General features: G+C 50.9%; 1 protein-coding gene across 1 annotated transcript in view; it reads right to left on the reverse strand.

The window, feature by feature from the left end:
• Positions 1 to 682: 682 nt before the first annotated feature.
• The window catches only part of CDK18 (cyclin dependent kinase 18), a 41,174-nt gene continuing 22,814 nt past the window's right edge, over positions 683 to 19,042 (reverse strand). Inside the window, exons 3-16 of the mRNA XM_071450329.1 lie at positions 17,633 to 17,781; positions 16,420 to 16,545; positions 15,172 to 15,228; positions 13,528 to 13,642; positions 13,339 to 13,433; positions 13,203 to 13,265; positions 11,850 to 11,973; positions 11,644 to 11,764; positions 10,490 to 10,587; positions 9,088 to 9,193; positions 8,879 to 8,921; positions 8,145 to 8,235; positions 7,200 to 7,277; positions 683 to 5,850 (exon numbers count right to left, since the gene is read on the reverse strand). Coding sequence (XP_071306430.1) covers positions 5,816 to 5,850; positions 7,200 to 7,277; positions 8,145 to 8,235; positions 8,879 to 8,921; positions 9,088 to 9,193; positions 10,490 to 10,587; positions 11,644 to 11,764; positions 11,850 to 11,973; positions 13,203 to 13,265; positions 13,339 to 13,433; positions 13,528 to 13,642; positions 15,172 to 15,228; positions 16,420 to 16,545; positions 17,633 to 17,781 — 1,301 coding nt within the window. The 3' untranslated portion in view covers positions 683 to 5,815. The remainder of the gene's footprint in view (positions 5,851 to 7,199; positions 7,278 to 8,144; positions 8,236 to 8,878; positions 8,922 to 9,087; positions 9,194 to 10,489; positions 10,588 to 11,643; positions 11,765 to 11,849; positions 11,974 to 13,202; positions 13,266 to 13,338; positions 13,434 to 13,527; positions 13,643 to 15,171; positions 15,229 to 16,419; positions 16,546 to 17,632; positions 17,782 to 19,042) is intronic.

The following is a 19,042-nucleotide window of genomic DNA, read 5'->3' on the forward strand; positions in this document are numbered from 1 at the left end:
GCATTCTTTAATATAATATAGTACCATAAAATAATAAATAACCCTTCTGAGAGCATGGAGGCAGATCCATCATTCCTCCCTGTCCAGGATCCCTGTAAATCCAATCTTTTTGTGCTCAAAATTCCAGCAGGGAGAGGGGCTGGAGCTGCAGGAAAAGCTGATGGCCCTGGAGCCACTCACCCTTCCCAGACCTGCACTCCTGGCCCTTCCCACCTTCCTTCCACCCTAAAAAACCTCAGATCCTTCTCCTATCAAAATAAAAAAAAAGGAGGAAAAATCCCATACAAAAGACATCCCATACAAACCCATCCCATATTCCATAAATTTTACTTTGGAGAGTTCACAAGCCAACAGGTCAGATGGAAAAACCCAACCAAAACATTGGAAAACCTTGGGAAAATGCTCTTTAATTCCTCTTTTTTTTTTTTTTTTCTTTCTGTGAGAGAAAAAGAAAGGAGAGAAAGGAGAGATAAAAGAGAGAAAATGAGAGGAAAAAAGGAGACAAAAAAGAAGCACAAAATCATCTGGAAAAAATAGAAATCTTATAAAAAATCTTAAATAGAAAAAAAGAAAAATAGAATCATTTTCATCTGAAAAAGAAAAATCGAAATATTTTACTATTCTATTTTTCTGAAGTAGAAAATTTGCAATATTCTTATAAAATATAACCAAGAGACTGACAGATGGATAAAATCCTTTATTATTATTATTATTTATTTTTTGTACCTTTCCATTTATTCCAGAAAAACTTTCTCTCTCTCTCTATATATATATAAAAAAAATCATTACTTCTTTTGGAATAAATCCTTAAAATCATTTATTTTAAAACAAGTCTTTTGTTTGTACAGCACTAGTTAAATACATTTATTCTCAGTTTTCTGCCAAAGAATCACCCCAGAGAAATTCACAGTTTGGGATCCATCCTGGCCCCTCCCATCATTTTCTCCTGCTGGAGGATGAGCTGAGGATGGAGGAAGGCAATGAAGAAATGTGGAATTTTTATTGTTTGTGCTCCAACATCCAATTTTGGAGGGACATCCAAAATCCAATTCCAATTTTGCACCATTTGAGCGTCCAGATGTGCAGCACAGCTGGAGATCAGGCGGAAAAACCCAAACAGAACATTGGAAAACCTCGGGAAAACGCTCCTTAATTCCACTTTTTTCATCTTTTGTGTAAAGAAAAAGGGGGAAAAAAAATGCATTTATTTTGCCCCGAATTTCCAAAACCCAAAGGAATTTTGTTGAGTTCTCCACGTGGATGTGTTGGGCCAGGAAAGGAGGATCCATGTGGGAATGGAGGGGTGGGAGCTCTGCCTCCAAGTGCTGTTGCTGTTGTTGTTTTTGTCCCAAACCCTGATTTAATTCCATTCCTTCACCCAACCATCAGCTGGCCAGACAAAAGAATACCAGGAATACAGACTTCCTGAGGGCACAGCCAAAAATCCTCTTTTCTGGTAATAATAATAATAAAAAAAAGGAAAAAATTCCAAGAAAAACCGGCGCAAGACAAAGCAGCAAAACTTCCTTTTTTGCCTGCCCCTGAGCAGTGGCTGCTCCTGGATGCGGTGGATGGGAGAATCCATGGAATGAGGGGAAAAAAAATTCTGGAAAACCACAGAAATTCCCAACATTTCCATGAAAATTCCAATTGGTGCTCCAAAACCTGGGAGATCCTGCTCAGGGATGGGACAGGAATGGGGTTTTTTAATGGATGGGGCATCCAGGGGGTTTTTCTCTCCCCCTAAACCCAGCCTAAAAGGGCTGGAATTTTATGCCAGGGTTAGAAAAGAGGGATTTTAATTCCAGGATTTAATCCCTGCTCTGTTGTTTTTTCCAGCTGTGGAGATCAGAGCGTGGCACCAAATATTTACATTCCCAAGTGGGAATCAAATATCCACGGGATAAATGGGATTATCTGGAATTGGGGCTGTTGGCAGCTGATCAGTAACAGGCGAATTGGAACCCTCTGGAATTCTCTGGAATTCTGTAAACTTGGGGGGTTCTGGGCGTGAAGCCAGAGGGGAAAAATCCCCCCAAAAAATCTGGCAAAAATTCCTTGGAAAAGCTGGGATTCTAAATAAAGGAAAAAAAAAAGTTTAGGAGGGAAGAAATTCCCATTTTTTTCCCAGGTTTTGGGCATTGCCAAACGTTGGGAATTCTCTCAGAAGGTGGAAAGCCTAACCCAAACCCCCCACCCTTTTTGGGGGGATTTATAGGGAAAAAGGGAAAGGCTGTGCAAGGATAAACAGGATCCAACAGGGCTTTTCCTAATCCTGGGAATGTTGTCCTGGTTCCGTGGGATTCTCCCAGCAGTTTGCCTCGATCTCCAGCAGGAATTTTGGATCTGGGTGTAAATTTCTCTCCCTGCAGATGTGGCACGGCCCAGTGCCCCTGGAAATTCATTCCCACTCCCAGAGTTGGAAAACCTTGGGAAAATGCCCTTTAGTTCCTTTTTTTTTGCCTTTTTGTGTAAGGAAGAAGGAAAAAAAAAAAAAAAAGCACTTATTTTGTCCTGGATCTACAAACTCCAAAAGAATTTTGTTGTTTGGACTGTGGGAATGGGAAAAGTGAGCAGGAAAAGTGAGCAGAGAGAGGTCAGGGATGGCCAGGGAGGGTCCCTGCCCTGCTCCAGGCTCTGCTCCCATGGGAAGAGCAGAATTCCTCAGCCCAGGCACTGAAGGAGCCCTGTCCTTGTCCAGGTCCTGGCAGGAGACCCGGGAAGGGCAGCTCTGGTGCCAAGGAAGGAAATTCCTTTGTGGGAGGAAAGGTGGCACTGGGAGAGCTGCAGGAGGGAACCAGGAAAAGAGGGAATCTGAAAGGAGCAAGGAAAAAGAGAACCAGGAGAGATTGGGAAAAGAGGGAACCAGGAGGGACAAGGAAAAAATGGAGCCAGGAAAAGAGGGGACCAGGAGGGACCAGGAAAGAAGGAATTAGGAGGGATCAGAAAAAGAGGGAATCAGGAGGGACAAGGAAAACAGGAGGGAGCAGGAAAATGGAATCAGGAGGGACCAGGAAAGAGGGAATCAGGAGGGACCAGGGAAAGAAAGAACCAGGAAAGACCAGGAAAAAAGGGAACTAGGAGGGACAAGGAAAACAGGGAATAAGGAGGGACCAGGAAAAGAGGAAACCAAGAGAGATCAGGAAAAGAGGAAATCAGGAGGGACCAGGAAAATGGAATCAGGAGGGACCAGGAAAAGAAAGGACCAGGAAAAGAAAGAACCAGGAAAGACCAGGAAAAAAGGGAATTGAGAGAGACCAGGAAAAGGAACCAGGAGGGACCAGGAAAAAAGGGAATCAGGAAAAGAGGGAACCAGAAAAAGAGGGAACCAAGAGGGACAAGGAAAAGAAGGAACCAGGAGAGACCAGGAAAAAAGGGAACCAGGAGGGACAAGGAAAACAGGGAATAAGGAGGGACCAGGAAAAGAAGAAACCAAGAGAGATCAGAAAATGAGGGAATCAGGAGGGACCAGGAAAATGGAATCAGGAGGGACCAGGAAAAGAAAGAACCAGGAAAGACCAGGAAAAAAGGGAATCAAGAGACCAGGAAAAGGTACCAGGAGGGACCAGGAAAAAAGGGAATCAGGAAAAGAGGGAACCAGAAAAAGAGGGAATCAGGAAGGACCAGGAAAGAAGGAACCAGGAGGGACAAGGAAAAGAAAGAACCAGGAGAGACCAGGAAAAAAGGGAACTAGGAGGGACAAGGAAAACAGGGAATAAGGAGGGACCAGGAAAAGAAGAAACCAAGAGAGATCAGAAAAAGAGGGAATCAGGAGGGACCAGGAAAAGAAGGAATCAGGAGAGACCAGGAAAAAAGGGAACCAGGAGGGACAAGGAAAACAGGGAATCAGGAGGGACCAGGAAAAGAGGAGAGTCCAGGAAAATGGAATCAGGAGGGACCAGGAAAAGAAGGAATCAGGAGAGATCAGGAAAAGAGGGAATCGTGAGACCAGGAAAACAGGGAACCAGGAGAGACCTGGAAAAAATGGAACCAGGAGAACCCAGAAAAAGAGGGAACTGGGAAAAGAGGGAATCAGGAAAAGAGGGAATCAGGAGGGACCAGGAAAACATGGCCCCAAATGCATCACTGGGGGCTGTTCCTGCTCTTCCCCATGCCCTGGAATCAATTAGGGAACAATTCAGGCTGGAAATCCCGGGAAGGGACCAGAGCAGGGCTGGGCAAAGCTCAAACAATGCAGGGTCTGGAGACTCGGCTGGGGCAGGGCTGGGGTGGCACCGGGGCAGCTCCAGGATCATTTTCCTTCCCATGGAGCATTTCCCAAGGATTGCTGGAGGAATCCCTGCCTGCTCCAGGAGGGAACGGCCCCACCGAGAGCTGGAGCTGGAGCAAAGTGCCAGACCCAGCTCCAGGTGCCAGACCCAGCTCCAGGTGCCAGTCCTGGTCCCAATTTGGGAGCAGGGACTGGGAGAGGATGAGGGCAGCAGGAACATCCCAGTTTGGGGGCAGGAACGTCCCAGTTTGGGGGCAGGAACGTCCCAGTTTGGGAGCAGGAACGTCCCAGTTTTGGGGGCAGGAACGTCCCAGTTTGGGGGCAGAGATATCCCAGTTTGAGAGCAGGGACTGGGAGAGGATGAAGGCAGCAGGAACATCCCAGTTTGGGGGCAGGAACGTCCCAGTTTGGGAGCAGGAACGTCCCAGTTTTGGGGGCAGGAACGTCCCAGTTTGGGGGCAGAGATATCCCAGTTTGGGAGCAGGAACATCCCAGTTTGGGGGCAGAGATATCCCAGTTTGGGAGCAGGAACATCCCAGTTTGGGAGCAGGGATATCCCAGTTTGGGAGCAGGAACGTCCCAGTTTGGGAGCAGGGACATCCCAGTTTGGGAGCAGGGACATCCCAGTTTGGGAGCGGGAACGTCCCAGTTTGGGAGCGGGAACGTCCCAGTTTGGGAGCGGGAACGTCCCAGTTTGGGGGCAGGGACTGGGAGGGCCTGAGGGCAGCAGGGGGGATTCTGGCTGCTCCATCCTCAGCTGGATTTGGGCACCAAAACAGGGAGGGGAAAGGAGGTTCTGAAGGCAGAGGGGAAATATTGGGGGCCTGCCCTGGTTCCTGTGCCCAGCTGTGCCCCAGATGTGCCCCAGCTGTGCCCCAGGTGCTCCCAGTGCCAGGCCAGGCCGTGCCCAGCAGTCCTAACATGGTCTCCCCAAAAATCAGGGGGTGCAGGGCAGCTTGTCTGAGCAAGGTGCATTTCCAGCACCTCCTGCCTGGCCAAACCCCACAAATCCTCACCCTGAGCCCCCTAAACCCCACAAATCCCCACTTTGAGCCTGAAAACCCCACAAATCCCCATCCCGAGTCCCTAAAACCTCACATATCCCCACTTTGACCCTTCCAAACCCCACAAATCCTCACTTTAAACCTCCAAACCCCAAAAACCTCTACCCTGAGCCCTCAAAACCCCAAAAATCCCCATTTTGAGCCCCCAAACCTCACTAATCCCTCCTCTGAGCCCCCAAATCCTCACCCTGAGCCCCCGAAACCCCACAAATCCTCACTCTGAAGCCCCAAACCTCACAAATTCCCACTCTGAGCCCCCCAAACCCCACAAATGCCCATCCCAAAACCCTCCCAGGGCATGGCAGGTGCCAGCATCTCCTCCCTGGAGCTGCTCTCAGCGGGGACAACCCCAAACAAGGGGGGACAAGGCCCCAGGTCCATGCAGGGGGGGTTTGGGAGCTGCTCCCGGGGGGTTTTGGGGTCCTGCTGGAGCCGGGAATTCTGCCCAGGGTGGGGTGGGAGCCGCTCCTTTCCCAGCGTTTCTGTCTCCATGGCAACCAGGGCGACGCCAAATCCCAGTTTAAAAGATGCTCTGCCTCCTGTTCTTGCCGCGGGCTGGGGAGGGGACACGGAGAGAGGGGTCAGCTGTGCCCCAGATGTGCCCCAGATGTGCACTAGGTGCTCCCAGTGCCGGGCCAGGCCGTGCCCAGCAGTCCTAACATGGTCTCCCCAAAAATCAGGGGGTGCAGGGCAGCTTGTCTGAGCAAAGGTGCATTTCCAGCACCTCCTGCCTGGGCCAAACCCCACAAATCCTCACCCTGAGACCCACAAACACCACAAATCCCCACTTTGAGCCCTCCAAACTCCACAAATCCCCACTGTGAGCCGGAAAACCCCACAAATCCTCACTCTGAGCCCCCAAACCTCACAAATCCCCACCCTGAGCCCCCCAAACCTCATAAATTCCCATCCTGAGGCCTCAAACCCCACAAATCCCCACTCGGAGCCCCCCAAACCCCACAAATCCCCACTGTGAGCCAGAAAACCCCACAAATCCTCACTCTGAGCCCCCAAACCTCACAAATCCCCACCCTGAGCCCTCAAATCTCCACTCTGACCCCCCCAAACCCCCACTCTGAGCCCCCAAACCCCACAAATCCCCACTTTGAGCCCCCAAACCCCCACCCTGACCCCCCCAAACCCCACAAATCCCCGCTCAGAGCCCCCAAACCCCACAGATCCCCACTCTGGGCAGGGGGTTCCCAGCCCGGGCCATTCCCAGCTGTGCCCCAGGGTGCCCAGCTGTGACACCAGGGGTGACTGGCGGGTGGATGGGGTGACAAGGGGCAGGTTCGGGTTCTGCTGCCCCAGGCTGGCAGCGGCTGGGGAGGTGCCAGCCCTTACCTGGCCCTTGCCCGGCCCTTGCCCAACCCCTGCCCAGCCCTTGCCCAACCCCTGCCCAGGCCTTGCCCGGCCCTTGCCCAGGCCTTGCCCAACCCCTGCCCAGCCCCTGCCCAGGCCTTGCCCAACCCTTGCCCAGGCCTTGCCCAACCCCTGCCCGGCCCCTGCCCAGCCCTTGCCTGGCCCTTGCCCGGCCCCTGCCCGGCCCTTGCCTGGCCCCTGCCCGGCCCCTGCCCGGCCCCTGCCCAGGCCTTGCCCGGCCCTTGCCCAACCCCTGCCCGGCCCTTGCCCAACCCCTGCCCGGCCCTTGCCCGGCCCCTGCCCGGCCCTTGCCCAACCCCTGCCCGGCCCTTGCCCGGCCCTTGCCCAACCCCTGCCCGGCCCTTGCCCAACCCCTGCCCGGCCCTTGCCCGGCCCCTGCCCGGCCCTTGCCCAACCCCTGCCCGGCCCTTGCCCGGCCCTTGCCCAACCCCTGCCCGGCCCTTGCCCAACCCCTGCCCGGCCCCTGCCCAGGCCTTGCCCGGCCCCTGCCCAGGCCTTGCCCGGCCCCTGCCCGGCCCTACCTGAGTGCTGGAAGGCTGAGCCCCGGTGCCCGGGGTCCTTCTGGAGCTGGATCTCCTTCAGGGAGAAGATGGAGGCATCTGGGCAGAGGGGGCACAGACAGAGGGGTCAGTCCTGCCCCAGGGTGGCACCTCCAGGGAGCTCCTCTGTCAGCCCGTCCCGTCCCACCCAAATTATTATTATTATTATTATTGTTGTTGTTGTTGCTGCTGTTGTTTTTAAACTTTTATTATTAGTAGTAGTATTTATGGTTATTATTATATTATTATTATTTTTAGTAGTAGTGTTTATTTATTATTATTATTACTATTAGTAGTTGTAGCAGCATTATTAGTATTTAGGTTATTATAATATTATTATTATTAGCAATAGTAGTAGCATTTATGAGTATTAGTATTTATTATTAATAATCATTATTAATGTTATTATTATTTTTATTTATTATATTATTATTATTATTAGTGTTTATGGTTATTATTATTATAATTATAATATTATTATTAGTAGTAGGGTTTATTATAATTATTTTTTATTATTAGTGTTAGTAGTAATAATATAGTATTATTAGCATTATAAGTATTTATGGTTCTTATAATTATAATGTTTTTATTAGTAGTAGTAGCATTTATGATGATGATGATTATTATTACTTTTATTATTTTAATTTTCAGTAATAGTAGAAGATTATTATTATTATTATTATTATTATTATTATTAGTCCTCAATCCCAGAGCCACCAGCCCCTGCTGCCCCACCATGCTGCAGAGGCACCCCTGAGGGAGCAGGGAGGTGCCTGCAGCCCCTTTTTTACCCTTTTTTCCCCCATTTTTGGGGCCAGCAGCAGCACCCAGCACTCACTGTCAGGCAGGAGGTGCCTGCAGCCCCTGTTTTACCCCTTTTTTACCCTTTTTCCCCCGTTTTTGGGGCCAGCAGCACCCAGCACTCACTGTCAGGCAGGAGGTGCACCCTCTCTCCCAGGCTCCTGAAGTAGGGGTGCTGCAGGGCTGCCTCGGCTGAGATCCGGCCCTTGGCTCTGTACTGCACAACGCCCCAGAAAAGCCAGAAACACTCAGTTATACCACACAGCTGGGCACCTTTCTACAGCTATATCACACATCTGGGCACCTTTCTACATTTATATCACACAGCTGGGCACCTTTCTACAGTTATACCACACAGCTGGGCACCTTTCTACAGTTATATCACACAGCTGGGCACCTTTCTACACTTATATCACACAGCTGGGCACCTTTCTACATTTACACCACACAGCTGGGCACCTTTCTACACTTATATCACACAGCTGGGCACCTTTCTACATTTACACCACACAGCTGGGCACCTTTCTACACTTATATCACACAGCTGGGCACCTTTCTACATTTATACCACACAGCTGGGCACCTTTCTACAGTTATATCACACAGCTGGGCACCTTTCTACATTCACCTCACACATCTGGGCACCTTTCTACATTTATATCACACAGCTGGGGACCTTTCTACAGTTACACCACACATTTCCTCTCTACATTCATATACCTACATTTATACACCTCTCTACATTCATATCACACATCTGGGCACCCTGGCCATCCCAGCAGTGCCACCCACCCACATCGTGGCACTGCCCTGCTCCAGGTGCCCCTTCCCTTCCCTTCCCTTCCCTCCCCAGCACCCACCAGCAGCAGATTTGTCAGCAGGTCGACGCCTTCCGAGTCCAGCCTGGGAGAGAGGGGAAACAAAACCAAAACTGCACCAGGGCTGCACCCAGGAGGCTGCAACAACCACAGGGAGGGACGAGTGGCACTGCAGCCTCGAAAGGAGCCCAGGCTGCCCTTTCCACCCCCTCAATGCCCCCAGTCTTTCTCTGTCCCTGCCCCTGGGGTACCTTGGGGCGTGGTTGATCAGGGGCTGGGCTCGGTACTGGCTGAAGTTGTAAGCCTTGAACTCCTCGTTGGATGTTATCCCAGGCCAGGTGTCCTCTGTGGGGGTTCCTGTGGGGGGACAGGGGACCTCCATGGGCACTGGGTGTGCTGGAACCTCCAGGAGCGTGGGGCTGTCCCTGAGAGAGGGCACTGAGGTGCCCAGGGCGTGGCAGTGCCAGCAGGGAGCTTCTCATCCTTACACCTGTGCCAGCCTGGAGGGGGCTGCAGGCAGCTTCTGTCCATGCCAGCTGACCCCTGCCCACCCCAGCCCACCCCTGTCCGTGCCAGCTGACCCCTGTCCTCCCCTGTCCGTGCCAGCTGACCCCTGTCCTCCCCTGTCCGTGCCAGCTGACCCCTGTCCACACCAGGTCACCTCTGCCCATGTCAGCCCACCCCAGGCTGTTTCATCCCACCCCTTCTCACCCCATCCCATCCCCTTTTACTCCTGCCCATCCCACTCCACCCCATCCCTTTTCCCTCCTTCCTACCGCATCCCACTTCATCCCTGCTCATTCCTCTGCACCCCATCCTATCCCTGTTCCCTTCTTCCCACCCCATCCCTGTTCATTCCTGTCCATCCCATCCCTGTTCCCTCCTTCCCATGGATCCCATCCCATCCTATCCCTGTTCACTCCAGCTCATCCCATCCCTTTTCCCTCCTTCCCACTGCATCCCACCCCATCCATGTTCATTCCTGTCTATCCCATCCCACCCCATCCCATTATCCCATCCCACCCTGCCCTGCCTGGTGCCGTTCCCATTCCCGCTCCCGTTCCCCTTCCCACTCCCGGTCCCATTCCTGCTCCCAGTGCGGTTCCCGTTCCCATTCCCGCTCCTGTTCTGTTCCCTCTCCCGTCCCCGCTCCCCATTCCCATTCCCGCTCCCATTCCTGCTCCCGCACCTGTTCCCATTCCCGTTCCTGCTCCTGTTCCCCATTCCCATTCCCGTTCCCATTCCCGTTCCCATCCCCATTCCCGGTCCCATCCCCATTCCCGGTCCCATTCCTGTTCCCATTCCCATTCCCGCTTCCCATTCCCGCTCCCCGTTCCCCATTCCCATTCCCGCTCCCTTTCCCATCCCCATTCCCGCTCCCGTTCGCATTCCCATCCCCATTCCCGCTCCCGTTCCCGTTCCCATCCCCATTCCCGCTCCCGTTCCCGATCCCATCCCCATTCCCGCTCCCATCCCCATTCCCGCTCCCATCCCCATTCCCGCTCCCGTTCCCATTCCCGCTCCCGTTCCCATTCCCGCTCCCGTTCCCCGTTCCCCATTCCCGCTCCCCGTTCCCCATTCCCATTCCCCGCTCCCGTTCCCCGGGCAGGCAGTGCCCCCGCGCGGGGAGCGCGCTCAGCGCACGGCGCTCACCCAGCAGGCGGAAGATGAGGTGCAGCTCCTCCTTCACCGTGGAGCCCGGGAACATCGGCCGGCCCGTCACCATCTCGTAGTGGATGCAGCCGACCCCCCTGCAGGGCAGGGGACACCCGGGGTCACGGGGGACAAAGCCCGGGGTCACGGGGGACAAAGCCCGCGGGTGGAGCGGGACCGGCCCAGGGAGGTGGAACCGCTCCCAGCGGGGTGGGGATGGCACGGAGCGACCCCGAGACCCAGGGGATGGGGAAACAGCTCTGGGGACATGGGGACAGGGAAATCTGCTCCGGGGACAGGAAAATCTGCACTGGGAGAGCCCTAGGGACAGGGAAAACTTCACTGGGAGAGCTCTGGGGACAGGGGGACAAGGAAATCCACACTGGGAGAGCTCTGGGGACAGGGGGACAGGGAAATCTGCACTGGGAGAGCTCTGGGGACAGGGGGACAAGGAAATCCACACTGGGAGAGCCCTGGGGACAGGGGGACAAGGAAAATCTGCACTGGGAGAGCCCTAGGGACAGGGAAATCCACACTGGGAGAGCCCTGGGGACAGGGGAAATCTGCACAGGGAGAGCCCTAGGGACAGGGAAAACTTCACTGGGAGAGCTCTGGGGACAGGGGGACAGGGAAATCCACACTGGGGGAGCCCTGGAGACAGGGGGACGGGGAAATCTGCACTGGGAGAGCTCTGGGGACATGGGGACAAGGAAATCTGCACTGGGAGAGCTCTGGGGACATGGGGACAGGTAGAGACCCAAGGACAGGGGAATCTTCTCTGGAAGAGCTCTGGGGACAGGGAAATCTGCACTGGGAGAGCCCTAGGGACAGAGAAACTGTTCTGGGAGAGCCCCAAGGACAGAGAAACTGTTCTGAGAGAGCCCTGGGGACATGGGGACAGGGAAATCTGCACTGGGAGAGCTCTGGGGACAGGGAAACTGTTCTGGGAGAGCCCCAAGGGACAGGGAAATCTGCTCGGGGAGAGCCCCAAACCCTCTTGTGTAAACAGCCTCAGGGCACAGGGAAACTGTTCTGGGAGAGCCCTGGGGGTGGGGAAACAGCCCTGGGAGAGCCCCCCAGCCTCTGTTGTAGCCAGCACGGTGAGGATGAGGATGGAAGCGCCCGACCCGTCCTGGAGAGAGCTCAGTGCTCACCACATGTCGATGGGCGTGGAGTACTCGGTGGAGCCCAGCAGGACATCGGGGGGCCGGTACCAGAGCGTCACCACCTCGTTGGAATAGGTTTTGGTGGGGACAGACTTGGCCCTGGCTAATCCTGAGGGCGGCAGGGACACGCATCAAGGAGCTGCCCCCCTTTTTTTCCCCAATCCTGCATCACAACCCTGGAGGGCTTCACCTACCGAAATCAGCCAGCTTGAGCTCCCCTCGCTCGTTGATGAGCAGGTTCTGGGGTTTGAGGTCTCGGTGCAGGATTTTCCTGCTGTGGCAATAAGCCAGGCCACGGAGCAGCTGGAACATGAAGATCTGCAGGAGGAGGAGAATTGTCACAGACATTTTCTGAAAAAATCCTTTTGCTAGGATTTTTCTCCTGAGAGAAGCTGAGAGGCCTCAGAAATGAAATGTGAACAAGAATTATCTGCTGCTGTGGGATGCAACAGGTGCATCTTTGATTGGTCTCATGTGGTTGTTTTTAATAAATGGCCAATCACAGTCCAGCTGTGTTGGGACTCTGAGCAGTCACAAGATTTTATTATCATTCCTTCCTTTTCCACCCTTCTGATGTCTTCTTTCTCTTTTCTTTAGTATAGTTTTAATATATTAATATAATAATTATACTATAATAAATATAATAAAATATAATAAATATACTATAATAAATATAATAAAATATGATAAATATACTATAATAAATATACTATAATAAATATACTATAATAAATATACTATAATAAATATACTATAATATAATATAATACAATATATATCATAAAATAATAAATCAGCCTTCTGAAACATGGAGTCAAGATTCTCATCTCTTCCCTCATCCTGGGGACCCACAAATACCACCACAGAGGAGGAAGAGGAGGATGAGGATGCATTTAGGACTAAAAATCAACCTGCCTTGAGGAATTTGGATGTTGTGGGCAGGAAAGACCCCTTGGAGCTGTGTTCTGGGAAAGTGTCACGGAATGGGATGAGTGAAATGTGAATGTGCAGTGATTTTTATTTAGGGTGGAAATGCTGGGGGAGCTTCAGAAAGGGCAAAGGGAGCAGGAACTGAATGGTGAGGGGATCTCCAGGCTCAGAAAGGGCAAAGGAAGCAAGAACTGGAAAGTGAAAGGATCTCCAGGCTCAGAAAGGGCAAAGGGAGCAGGAACTGGAGGGATCTCCAGCCCCAGAAAGGGCAAAGGGAGCAAGGAATGAAGGGTGAAGGAATCTCCAGCCTCAGAAAGGGCAAAAGGAGCAGGAACTGGAGGGTGAGGGGATCTCCAGCCTCAGAAAGGGCAAAAGGAGCAGGAACTGGAGGGTGAGGGGATCTCCAGCCTCAGAAAGGGCAAAGGGAGGAGGAAATGAATGGTGAAAGGATCTCCAGGCTCAGAAAGGGCAAAAGGAGCAAGGAATGATGGATGAAGGGATCTCCAGCCTCAGAAAGGGCAAAAAGAGCAAGACCTGAGGGGATCCCCAGCCTCTCCCAGCCCCAAACCCCCCAGTCAGGACGAGGAACAGGGCAGGGGTCCCTGCACGCCCCTCACCTTCACGTTGTGCACGCTCATCAGGTTCCCGCAGTTCTCCAGGTACTGCTTGAGGTCGTTGTCCTGCAGAGGGAAGGACGCGTCAGTCTGTCCTTCCCTCGCCCCCCCCAGCCCCCAGAGAAGCCCCCAGACCCACCAGGTACTCGAAGACGAGGGTGAGGCAGCGCTCGGTGTGGATGATGTCGTGCAGGGTGACGATGTTGGCGTGTTTGAGGTTCTTGAGCAGCGACACTGCGGGGACAGCGGGGCAGGACCCGGGGCTGAGCAGGGGCACAGCCACCCCAAATCCCCCTGGGGGTCTGGGGGAGGCCCCTGCCGGCCTCACCTTCCCGGATGGCCGTGCAAGGAGCGCCCTCCTCGTGCTCCAGGCGGATTTCCTTGAGCGCCACCAGGTTCTCTGTCAGCTTGCTGCGGCCCTTGAACACCGTGGCGTAGGTGCCCTGGGGACATGGGGACACGTCGCTGACATCTTTTCATGGAAAATCCTTTCCTTAGGGTTTTTGCTTCCTGAGAAGCTGAGAGGCCTCAGGAACAAAATGTAACCAATGGTTATCTGCTGCTGTGGGATGCAACAGGTGCATCTGGGTTTGGGCTCACGTGGTTGTTTCTAATTAATGGCCAATCACAGCCCAGCTGGCTCAGACTGTCTGAGCCACAAACCTTTGTTATCATTCTTTGCTATTCTATTCTCAGCCAGCCTTCTGATGCAACCTTTTCTTCTATTCTTTTAGTATAGTTTTAATGTAATATATATCATAAAATAATAAATCAGCCTTCTGAAACATGGAGTCAGATCCTCATCTCTTCCCTCATCCTGTGACCCCTGTGAGCACCATCACAGGGACATTTCCCAGTGAGAGGAATGCTGGGTTTGTCTTTACAAACAAGGATTAATTCAATTTTGTAAAACCCCTCCTCTGCTCCCTGTCCATTTCCCTCCATCTGTTTTTACAGCAACAATCAGGAAACGTCCCCTGTATGAAAATAATGTGGATTAATTCAACTGGACCGAATCTTTTTGAACTTCCTCGTTTGCCAAGCAAATTTTAATCAAGGACAGCAAAGGACATTTGAGGTCTGGCTGAATGGAGGCTGACCAACCTGCTGGAAATGATATTTTGGGTGAATTTGTGCTGGTTCCCACAGGTGAAACAAAAACAAAGCTGGGTAAAAGGTGCAGCCTGCAAACCAGCAGCTCTGAGAGCAGTGGATCAAAGTCTTTGTCATATTTGATGTAAAATCAGAGGTAAATCCACAACCTGGACACTTCTAGTGTGAGAGGAATGGAGGATTTGTGTTTCCAAACAAGCTGTGGGGCTGCTGGTAGATAAAACCAGCACTGGGAGAGAAAAGATACAATGGGAAGGATTCCACTGATTGGTGAATGGAAAAAGATCTTTTGCTTTTACAAATAAACTTTAGGTTTGCTGATAAACTAAATTAGACATTGAAAGATGAAAGAAGCAATGGGGAAGGAAAACCCCTAAATTCCATAAGAATTAAAAATGAAAAGGGAGGGTTGTACATTAGAGGGGAATCATTGGTATCAGGCGTTTTGGGAAGTCTGAACCTCTCAAGTACCTCAGAAATGGGGAAAGAGAGAAGGGAAATGCAGCTGGGAAATTGGGATAAAAAGGAGGCTGTGTCCTCCAAAAATGGGAGAAATCCCAGGGCAATGCCCCATGGCCTCTCCCTTTATTGGAATAAAGTCAAAGGACTCCTCTGTCTCCTTTTTAGCCATAAACCTCTGGTGTTTGTGGAGTGATTTTCCTAACACCAGGGTGGCACAGCACTGGTGTGCCCAAAACATTTGGAGGAAGGACCATTGGAGGTGACAGCAGCAGGTCTGAGCTCCACAAGGAAAACTTGCTCTGGAAATTTCTGGATATTGAGGATTTTTGCCCTTTGTGCTTCGAGCTGCCCTTTGAATTTCATTGAATTCCTTACAGGGGTGTCACAGACTACTCACCTCTCCCAGTTTGTCCAGTTTAATGTAGGTTTCCAGCTTCCCAAAGCCAATATCCGACTGTGAGAGAGAAAGGAAAACGTCACTGGGGAGGAGGGAACCTCCTGCAGGGATGGCTTCACCTCCAGGAGGGTTTCCAGGGACACTGGGCACTGACAATTGGGATTTTTACTCCATTTACTGCCCAAACCCTCTGTGTATCCTGGGAAAAGCCACATCCTGAGCAGGGGAGTGAAGGTGCTGGAACAACCCCCAGAGCCACATTCCTTATTCATGAGGGGCTCATGAATATTAATGACACGTTGCCCAGGCTTTGTTTTATTGATCAGACAGCACAGGCAGGTAAATTCCAGCTCTCCTTCCCTCCTCCTCCTCCTCCTGAACGGGCACCTCGGGTCCCAAAATGCCTCCAGAGGCCTGGCTGTGATACCTGGGCACCTCTGGGCACACCTGATGTCTGCACAGGGAGATTTTGCTCCTGTTTTGTTGTGCACAGAGTTTTTGCTCCTATTTCTGCTGCTGCAGCAAAGGAACGGAAATGCCAGCACTGGAGCCAAGGCTGATTCATTATTTATCCACATTTGCATTTGGGCTGAGCTGCAGGAGGGTTTCCCTCTCCTGCTTTGGGAAGGAGCCAGGCTGAGAGGGCAGCCAGGTGTGCACAGGGGAGGGAGGAAGGTGGGAATGGCCCAGCAGGTGCAGGTGGGGAAAGGAGAATCATGGAATCGTGGAATTAATGAGGCTGGAAAATCCCTGTGGGATCATCGAGTCCAGGCTGTGCCCGATCCCCACCCTGAGCACTCAGTGCCACCTCCAGGGATGGGTGCTCCAAACCCCCCTGGGCAGCCCCTTCCAGCCCTTCCCATGAGGAAATTCCTGCTGCTGTCCAACCTGAGCCTCCCCAGCCCAGCCTGAGGCCGTTCCCTCTCCTCCTGTCCCTGTTCCCTGGGATAAGATCCCAAATCCCCCCGGCTGTCCCCTCCTGGCAGGGACAGAGCCAGAAATTCCCCCTGAGCCTCCTTTGCTCCAGGCTGAGCCCCTGCCCAGCTCCCTCAGGACTCTCCAAACCCTTCCCAGATTTCTTCAAACCCCTCCCAGCTCCCTCAGCTCCTCCCAGTGCTGCAGGAAGGGCTGGGATTGGGCAGGGATGTGAGGGGACCTCGGTGACAGCCAGGGGAGTTGGCACAGCAGGACAGGGGACACTCAGGGGTGCGTGCCTGGCTCTGTCCCCCCCTGCTCAGTGCCACTCACGAGGGAGGCCCGGCGGGACATCCTGCTCAGGGGCTTGGGCAGCTCCAGGCTCTCCATCTGCAGCTTCTGCAGGAACTCCGGGGGCAGCCGGATGTCCATGGGCAGCGAGAGGCGCCTGCTGACGTCCTGCAGGAGGGGACAGAGAGGGGACAGGGAGGTGACACGAGGAATTCCAAGGGGAAGGGCTCTGCCATTGACGTGGCGGTGTCACCGTCGTATTTTCTGGAAAATCCTCTTTGCTCAGGATTCTTCTCCTGGGAAGCTGAGAAGCCTCAGAGAAAAAGGAAACCAATAATTGTCTGATTTGCTTCTCCTGTGTTTTGCTGCTTTGGAATGTGGCAGGTGTCACATCATTGAAATAGAATTAATATAATATAATATAATATAATGTAATATAATATAATATAATATAATATAATATTCAGCCTTCTAAGAGTATGGAGTCAGATTCATCTCTTCCCTCGTCCCGGAACCCTCAACCTGGAACCTCCTCAACCCTCAACCCCCTGTCCTCAAGGGGACAGAGGACAGGGAGGTGACACGAGGAATTTCAAGGGGAAGAACTCTGCCATTGACGTGGCAGTGTCACTGTCACATTTTCTGGAAAATCCTCTTTGCCCAGGATTCTTCTCCTGGGAAGCTGAGAAACCTCAGAGAAAAAGGAAACCAATAATTGTCTGATTTGCTTCTCCTGTGTTTTGCTGCTCTGGCATGTGGTTGGGGATTGTTTATCCAACAGGTGATTGTTTGATTGGTTTCATGTGAATTGTTTTAACTTAATGACCAATCACAGTCCAGCTGTGTTGGGACTCTGGAAGGAGTGATTTGTTTTCATTATCATTCTTTGTAGCCTTCTGTCTGTATCCTTTCAATGTAACGTAATGTAATGTAATATAATATAATATAATATAATATAATATAATATAATATAATATAATATAATATAATATAATATAATATAATAATCAGCCTTCTAAGAATATGGAGTGATTTTCATCTCTTCCCTTGTCCTGAAATCCTCTCAACCACCACAGTGCCGCTCAAGGGACGGGTGTGGTGGCACACGGTGGCAGTCACAGCAGAGGATGCCAGGGCTCGTGTGTGACACTGCCACGTCCCAGCCAGCGGGGAGGTGACACCCAGCTGTCCCCACGTCCCCCTGTCCCCAGCACTTACCCAGCTGTCCCCACGTCCCCCTGTCCCCAGCACTTGCCTCCATGGAGCAGCGGCGCTGGCCGTGGTTGCGGTAGCGCACGGCGGCCACCGGGGACCGGCCCTGTCCCTCCGGCGGGGACACGGGGCTGCCGTCAGCTGCCACCTCCCTGCCCAGCTGTGCCAGCTGCAGGTGCCCCTGAGCCAGGTCTGGGGACGAAAAGAAAGCAGAGTGTGAAAAATGCATGTATTTTATGATTGGCTTTTCGCAAATATTCAAATGAATATTATATGTGTTGTGTTAGAAAGTGATGCTGTATTGATTCTCTTAAGTACTGTTTTAGGTTATAAAAAATGCTAAAATAGAAACTATGCTATGTAGGATATTTTTTTTAAAGAAAGGACTCACAGTGAGACAGCAGCCACGGGACACCTGAATCTTTCAGAGAAAGAGGATTTATTGCTCCATTATCAGAACAAATGAACTTCTTCCCACCTCAAGGCGCTGTCAGGATTCAGAGGAAGAAGCTGACCCTGCCCAGACAGAATCCTGTGTTTGAAGGGAATTTATGCATCATGGATGAGGTGTATGAATATGCAACAGGCTGTTGTTTTTAAGGGTTAATCCTCTGTTTAACGTGGGGCCTTTTTCGGGCTCGTGCTGTCCAGAAAAGGTACCCAGACTGTCCATAACTCTTTGTCTCTATTGTCCCATATTGTGCTAATGCAATTTGTCCAAATTATTATTACTCTAATTGTATTACTATTTTTATAACCATTTTATTACTATTAAACTTTTAAACTTTTAAAAACAAGTGACTGGCATTTTTCACAAGAGTGAGCTGCTGGAGGGGTGGCAGGAGCACCAAGGAGCCAGAGTGGGGCAGGGATGCTCTGGGCAATCTCTTCTTCCTTCTCTATATCCAGAGGGAATTCTGAGTTTTGCTCTGGATTCCTGGGGCTCTGCCACCCTCAGCATTGCCAAAGCACAGCCTGCCTGCCACAGGGCTGTGACAGAAATCCCAAATGTAAATCACTAAAAAGTGCTCTGCCACTTTTAGTATCCTTTACTTTGGGCCTTTCTTTTTATTAGAATAAAAAATGCCTCTGCCTCTGTGTAATAATGCTTGTTAAATCAGGGTAATAGTTAATGTAATGTAATATATAATGTAATGTAATAAAATGTAATATAATATATGTAATATAATATAATATAATATAATATAATATAATATATAATGTAATGTAATATAATGTAATATAATATAATATAATATAATGTAATGTAATAAAATGTAATATAATATATGTAATATAATGTAGCATAATATATATAAAGTAATATAATATAATATAATATAATATATAATGTAATGTAATATAATATAATGTAATATAATGTAATGTAATATATAATGTAATGTAATATAATGTAATGTAATATGTAATGCAATGTAATATAATATAATAA

The sequence above is a fragment of the Agelaius tricolor genome, unplaced genomic scaffold (assembly GCF_023055355.1).
Source record: "Agelaius tricolor isolate 1412-34295 unplaced genomic scaffold, bAgeTri1.0.p SCAF_30, whole genome shotgun sequence".
NCBI lineage: Eukaryota > Metazoa > Chordata > Aves > Passeriformes > Icteridae > Agelaius > Agelaius tricolor.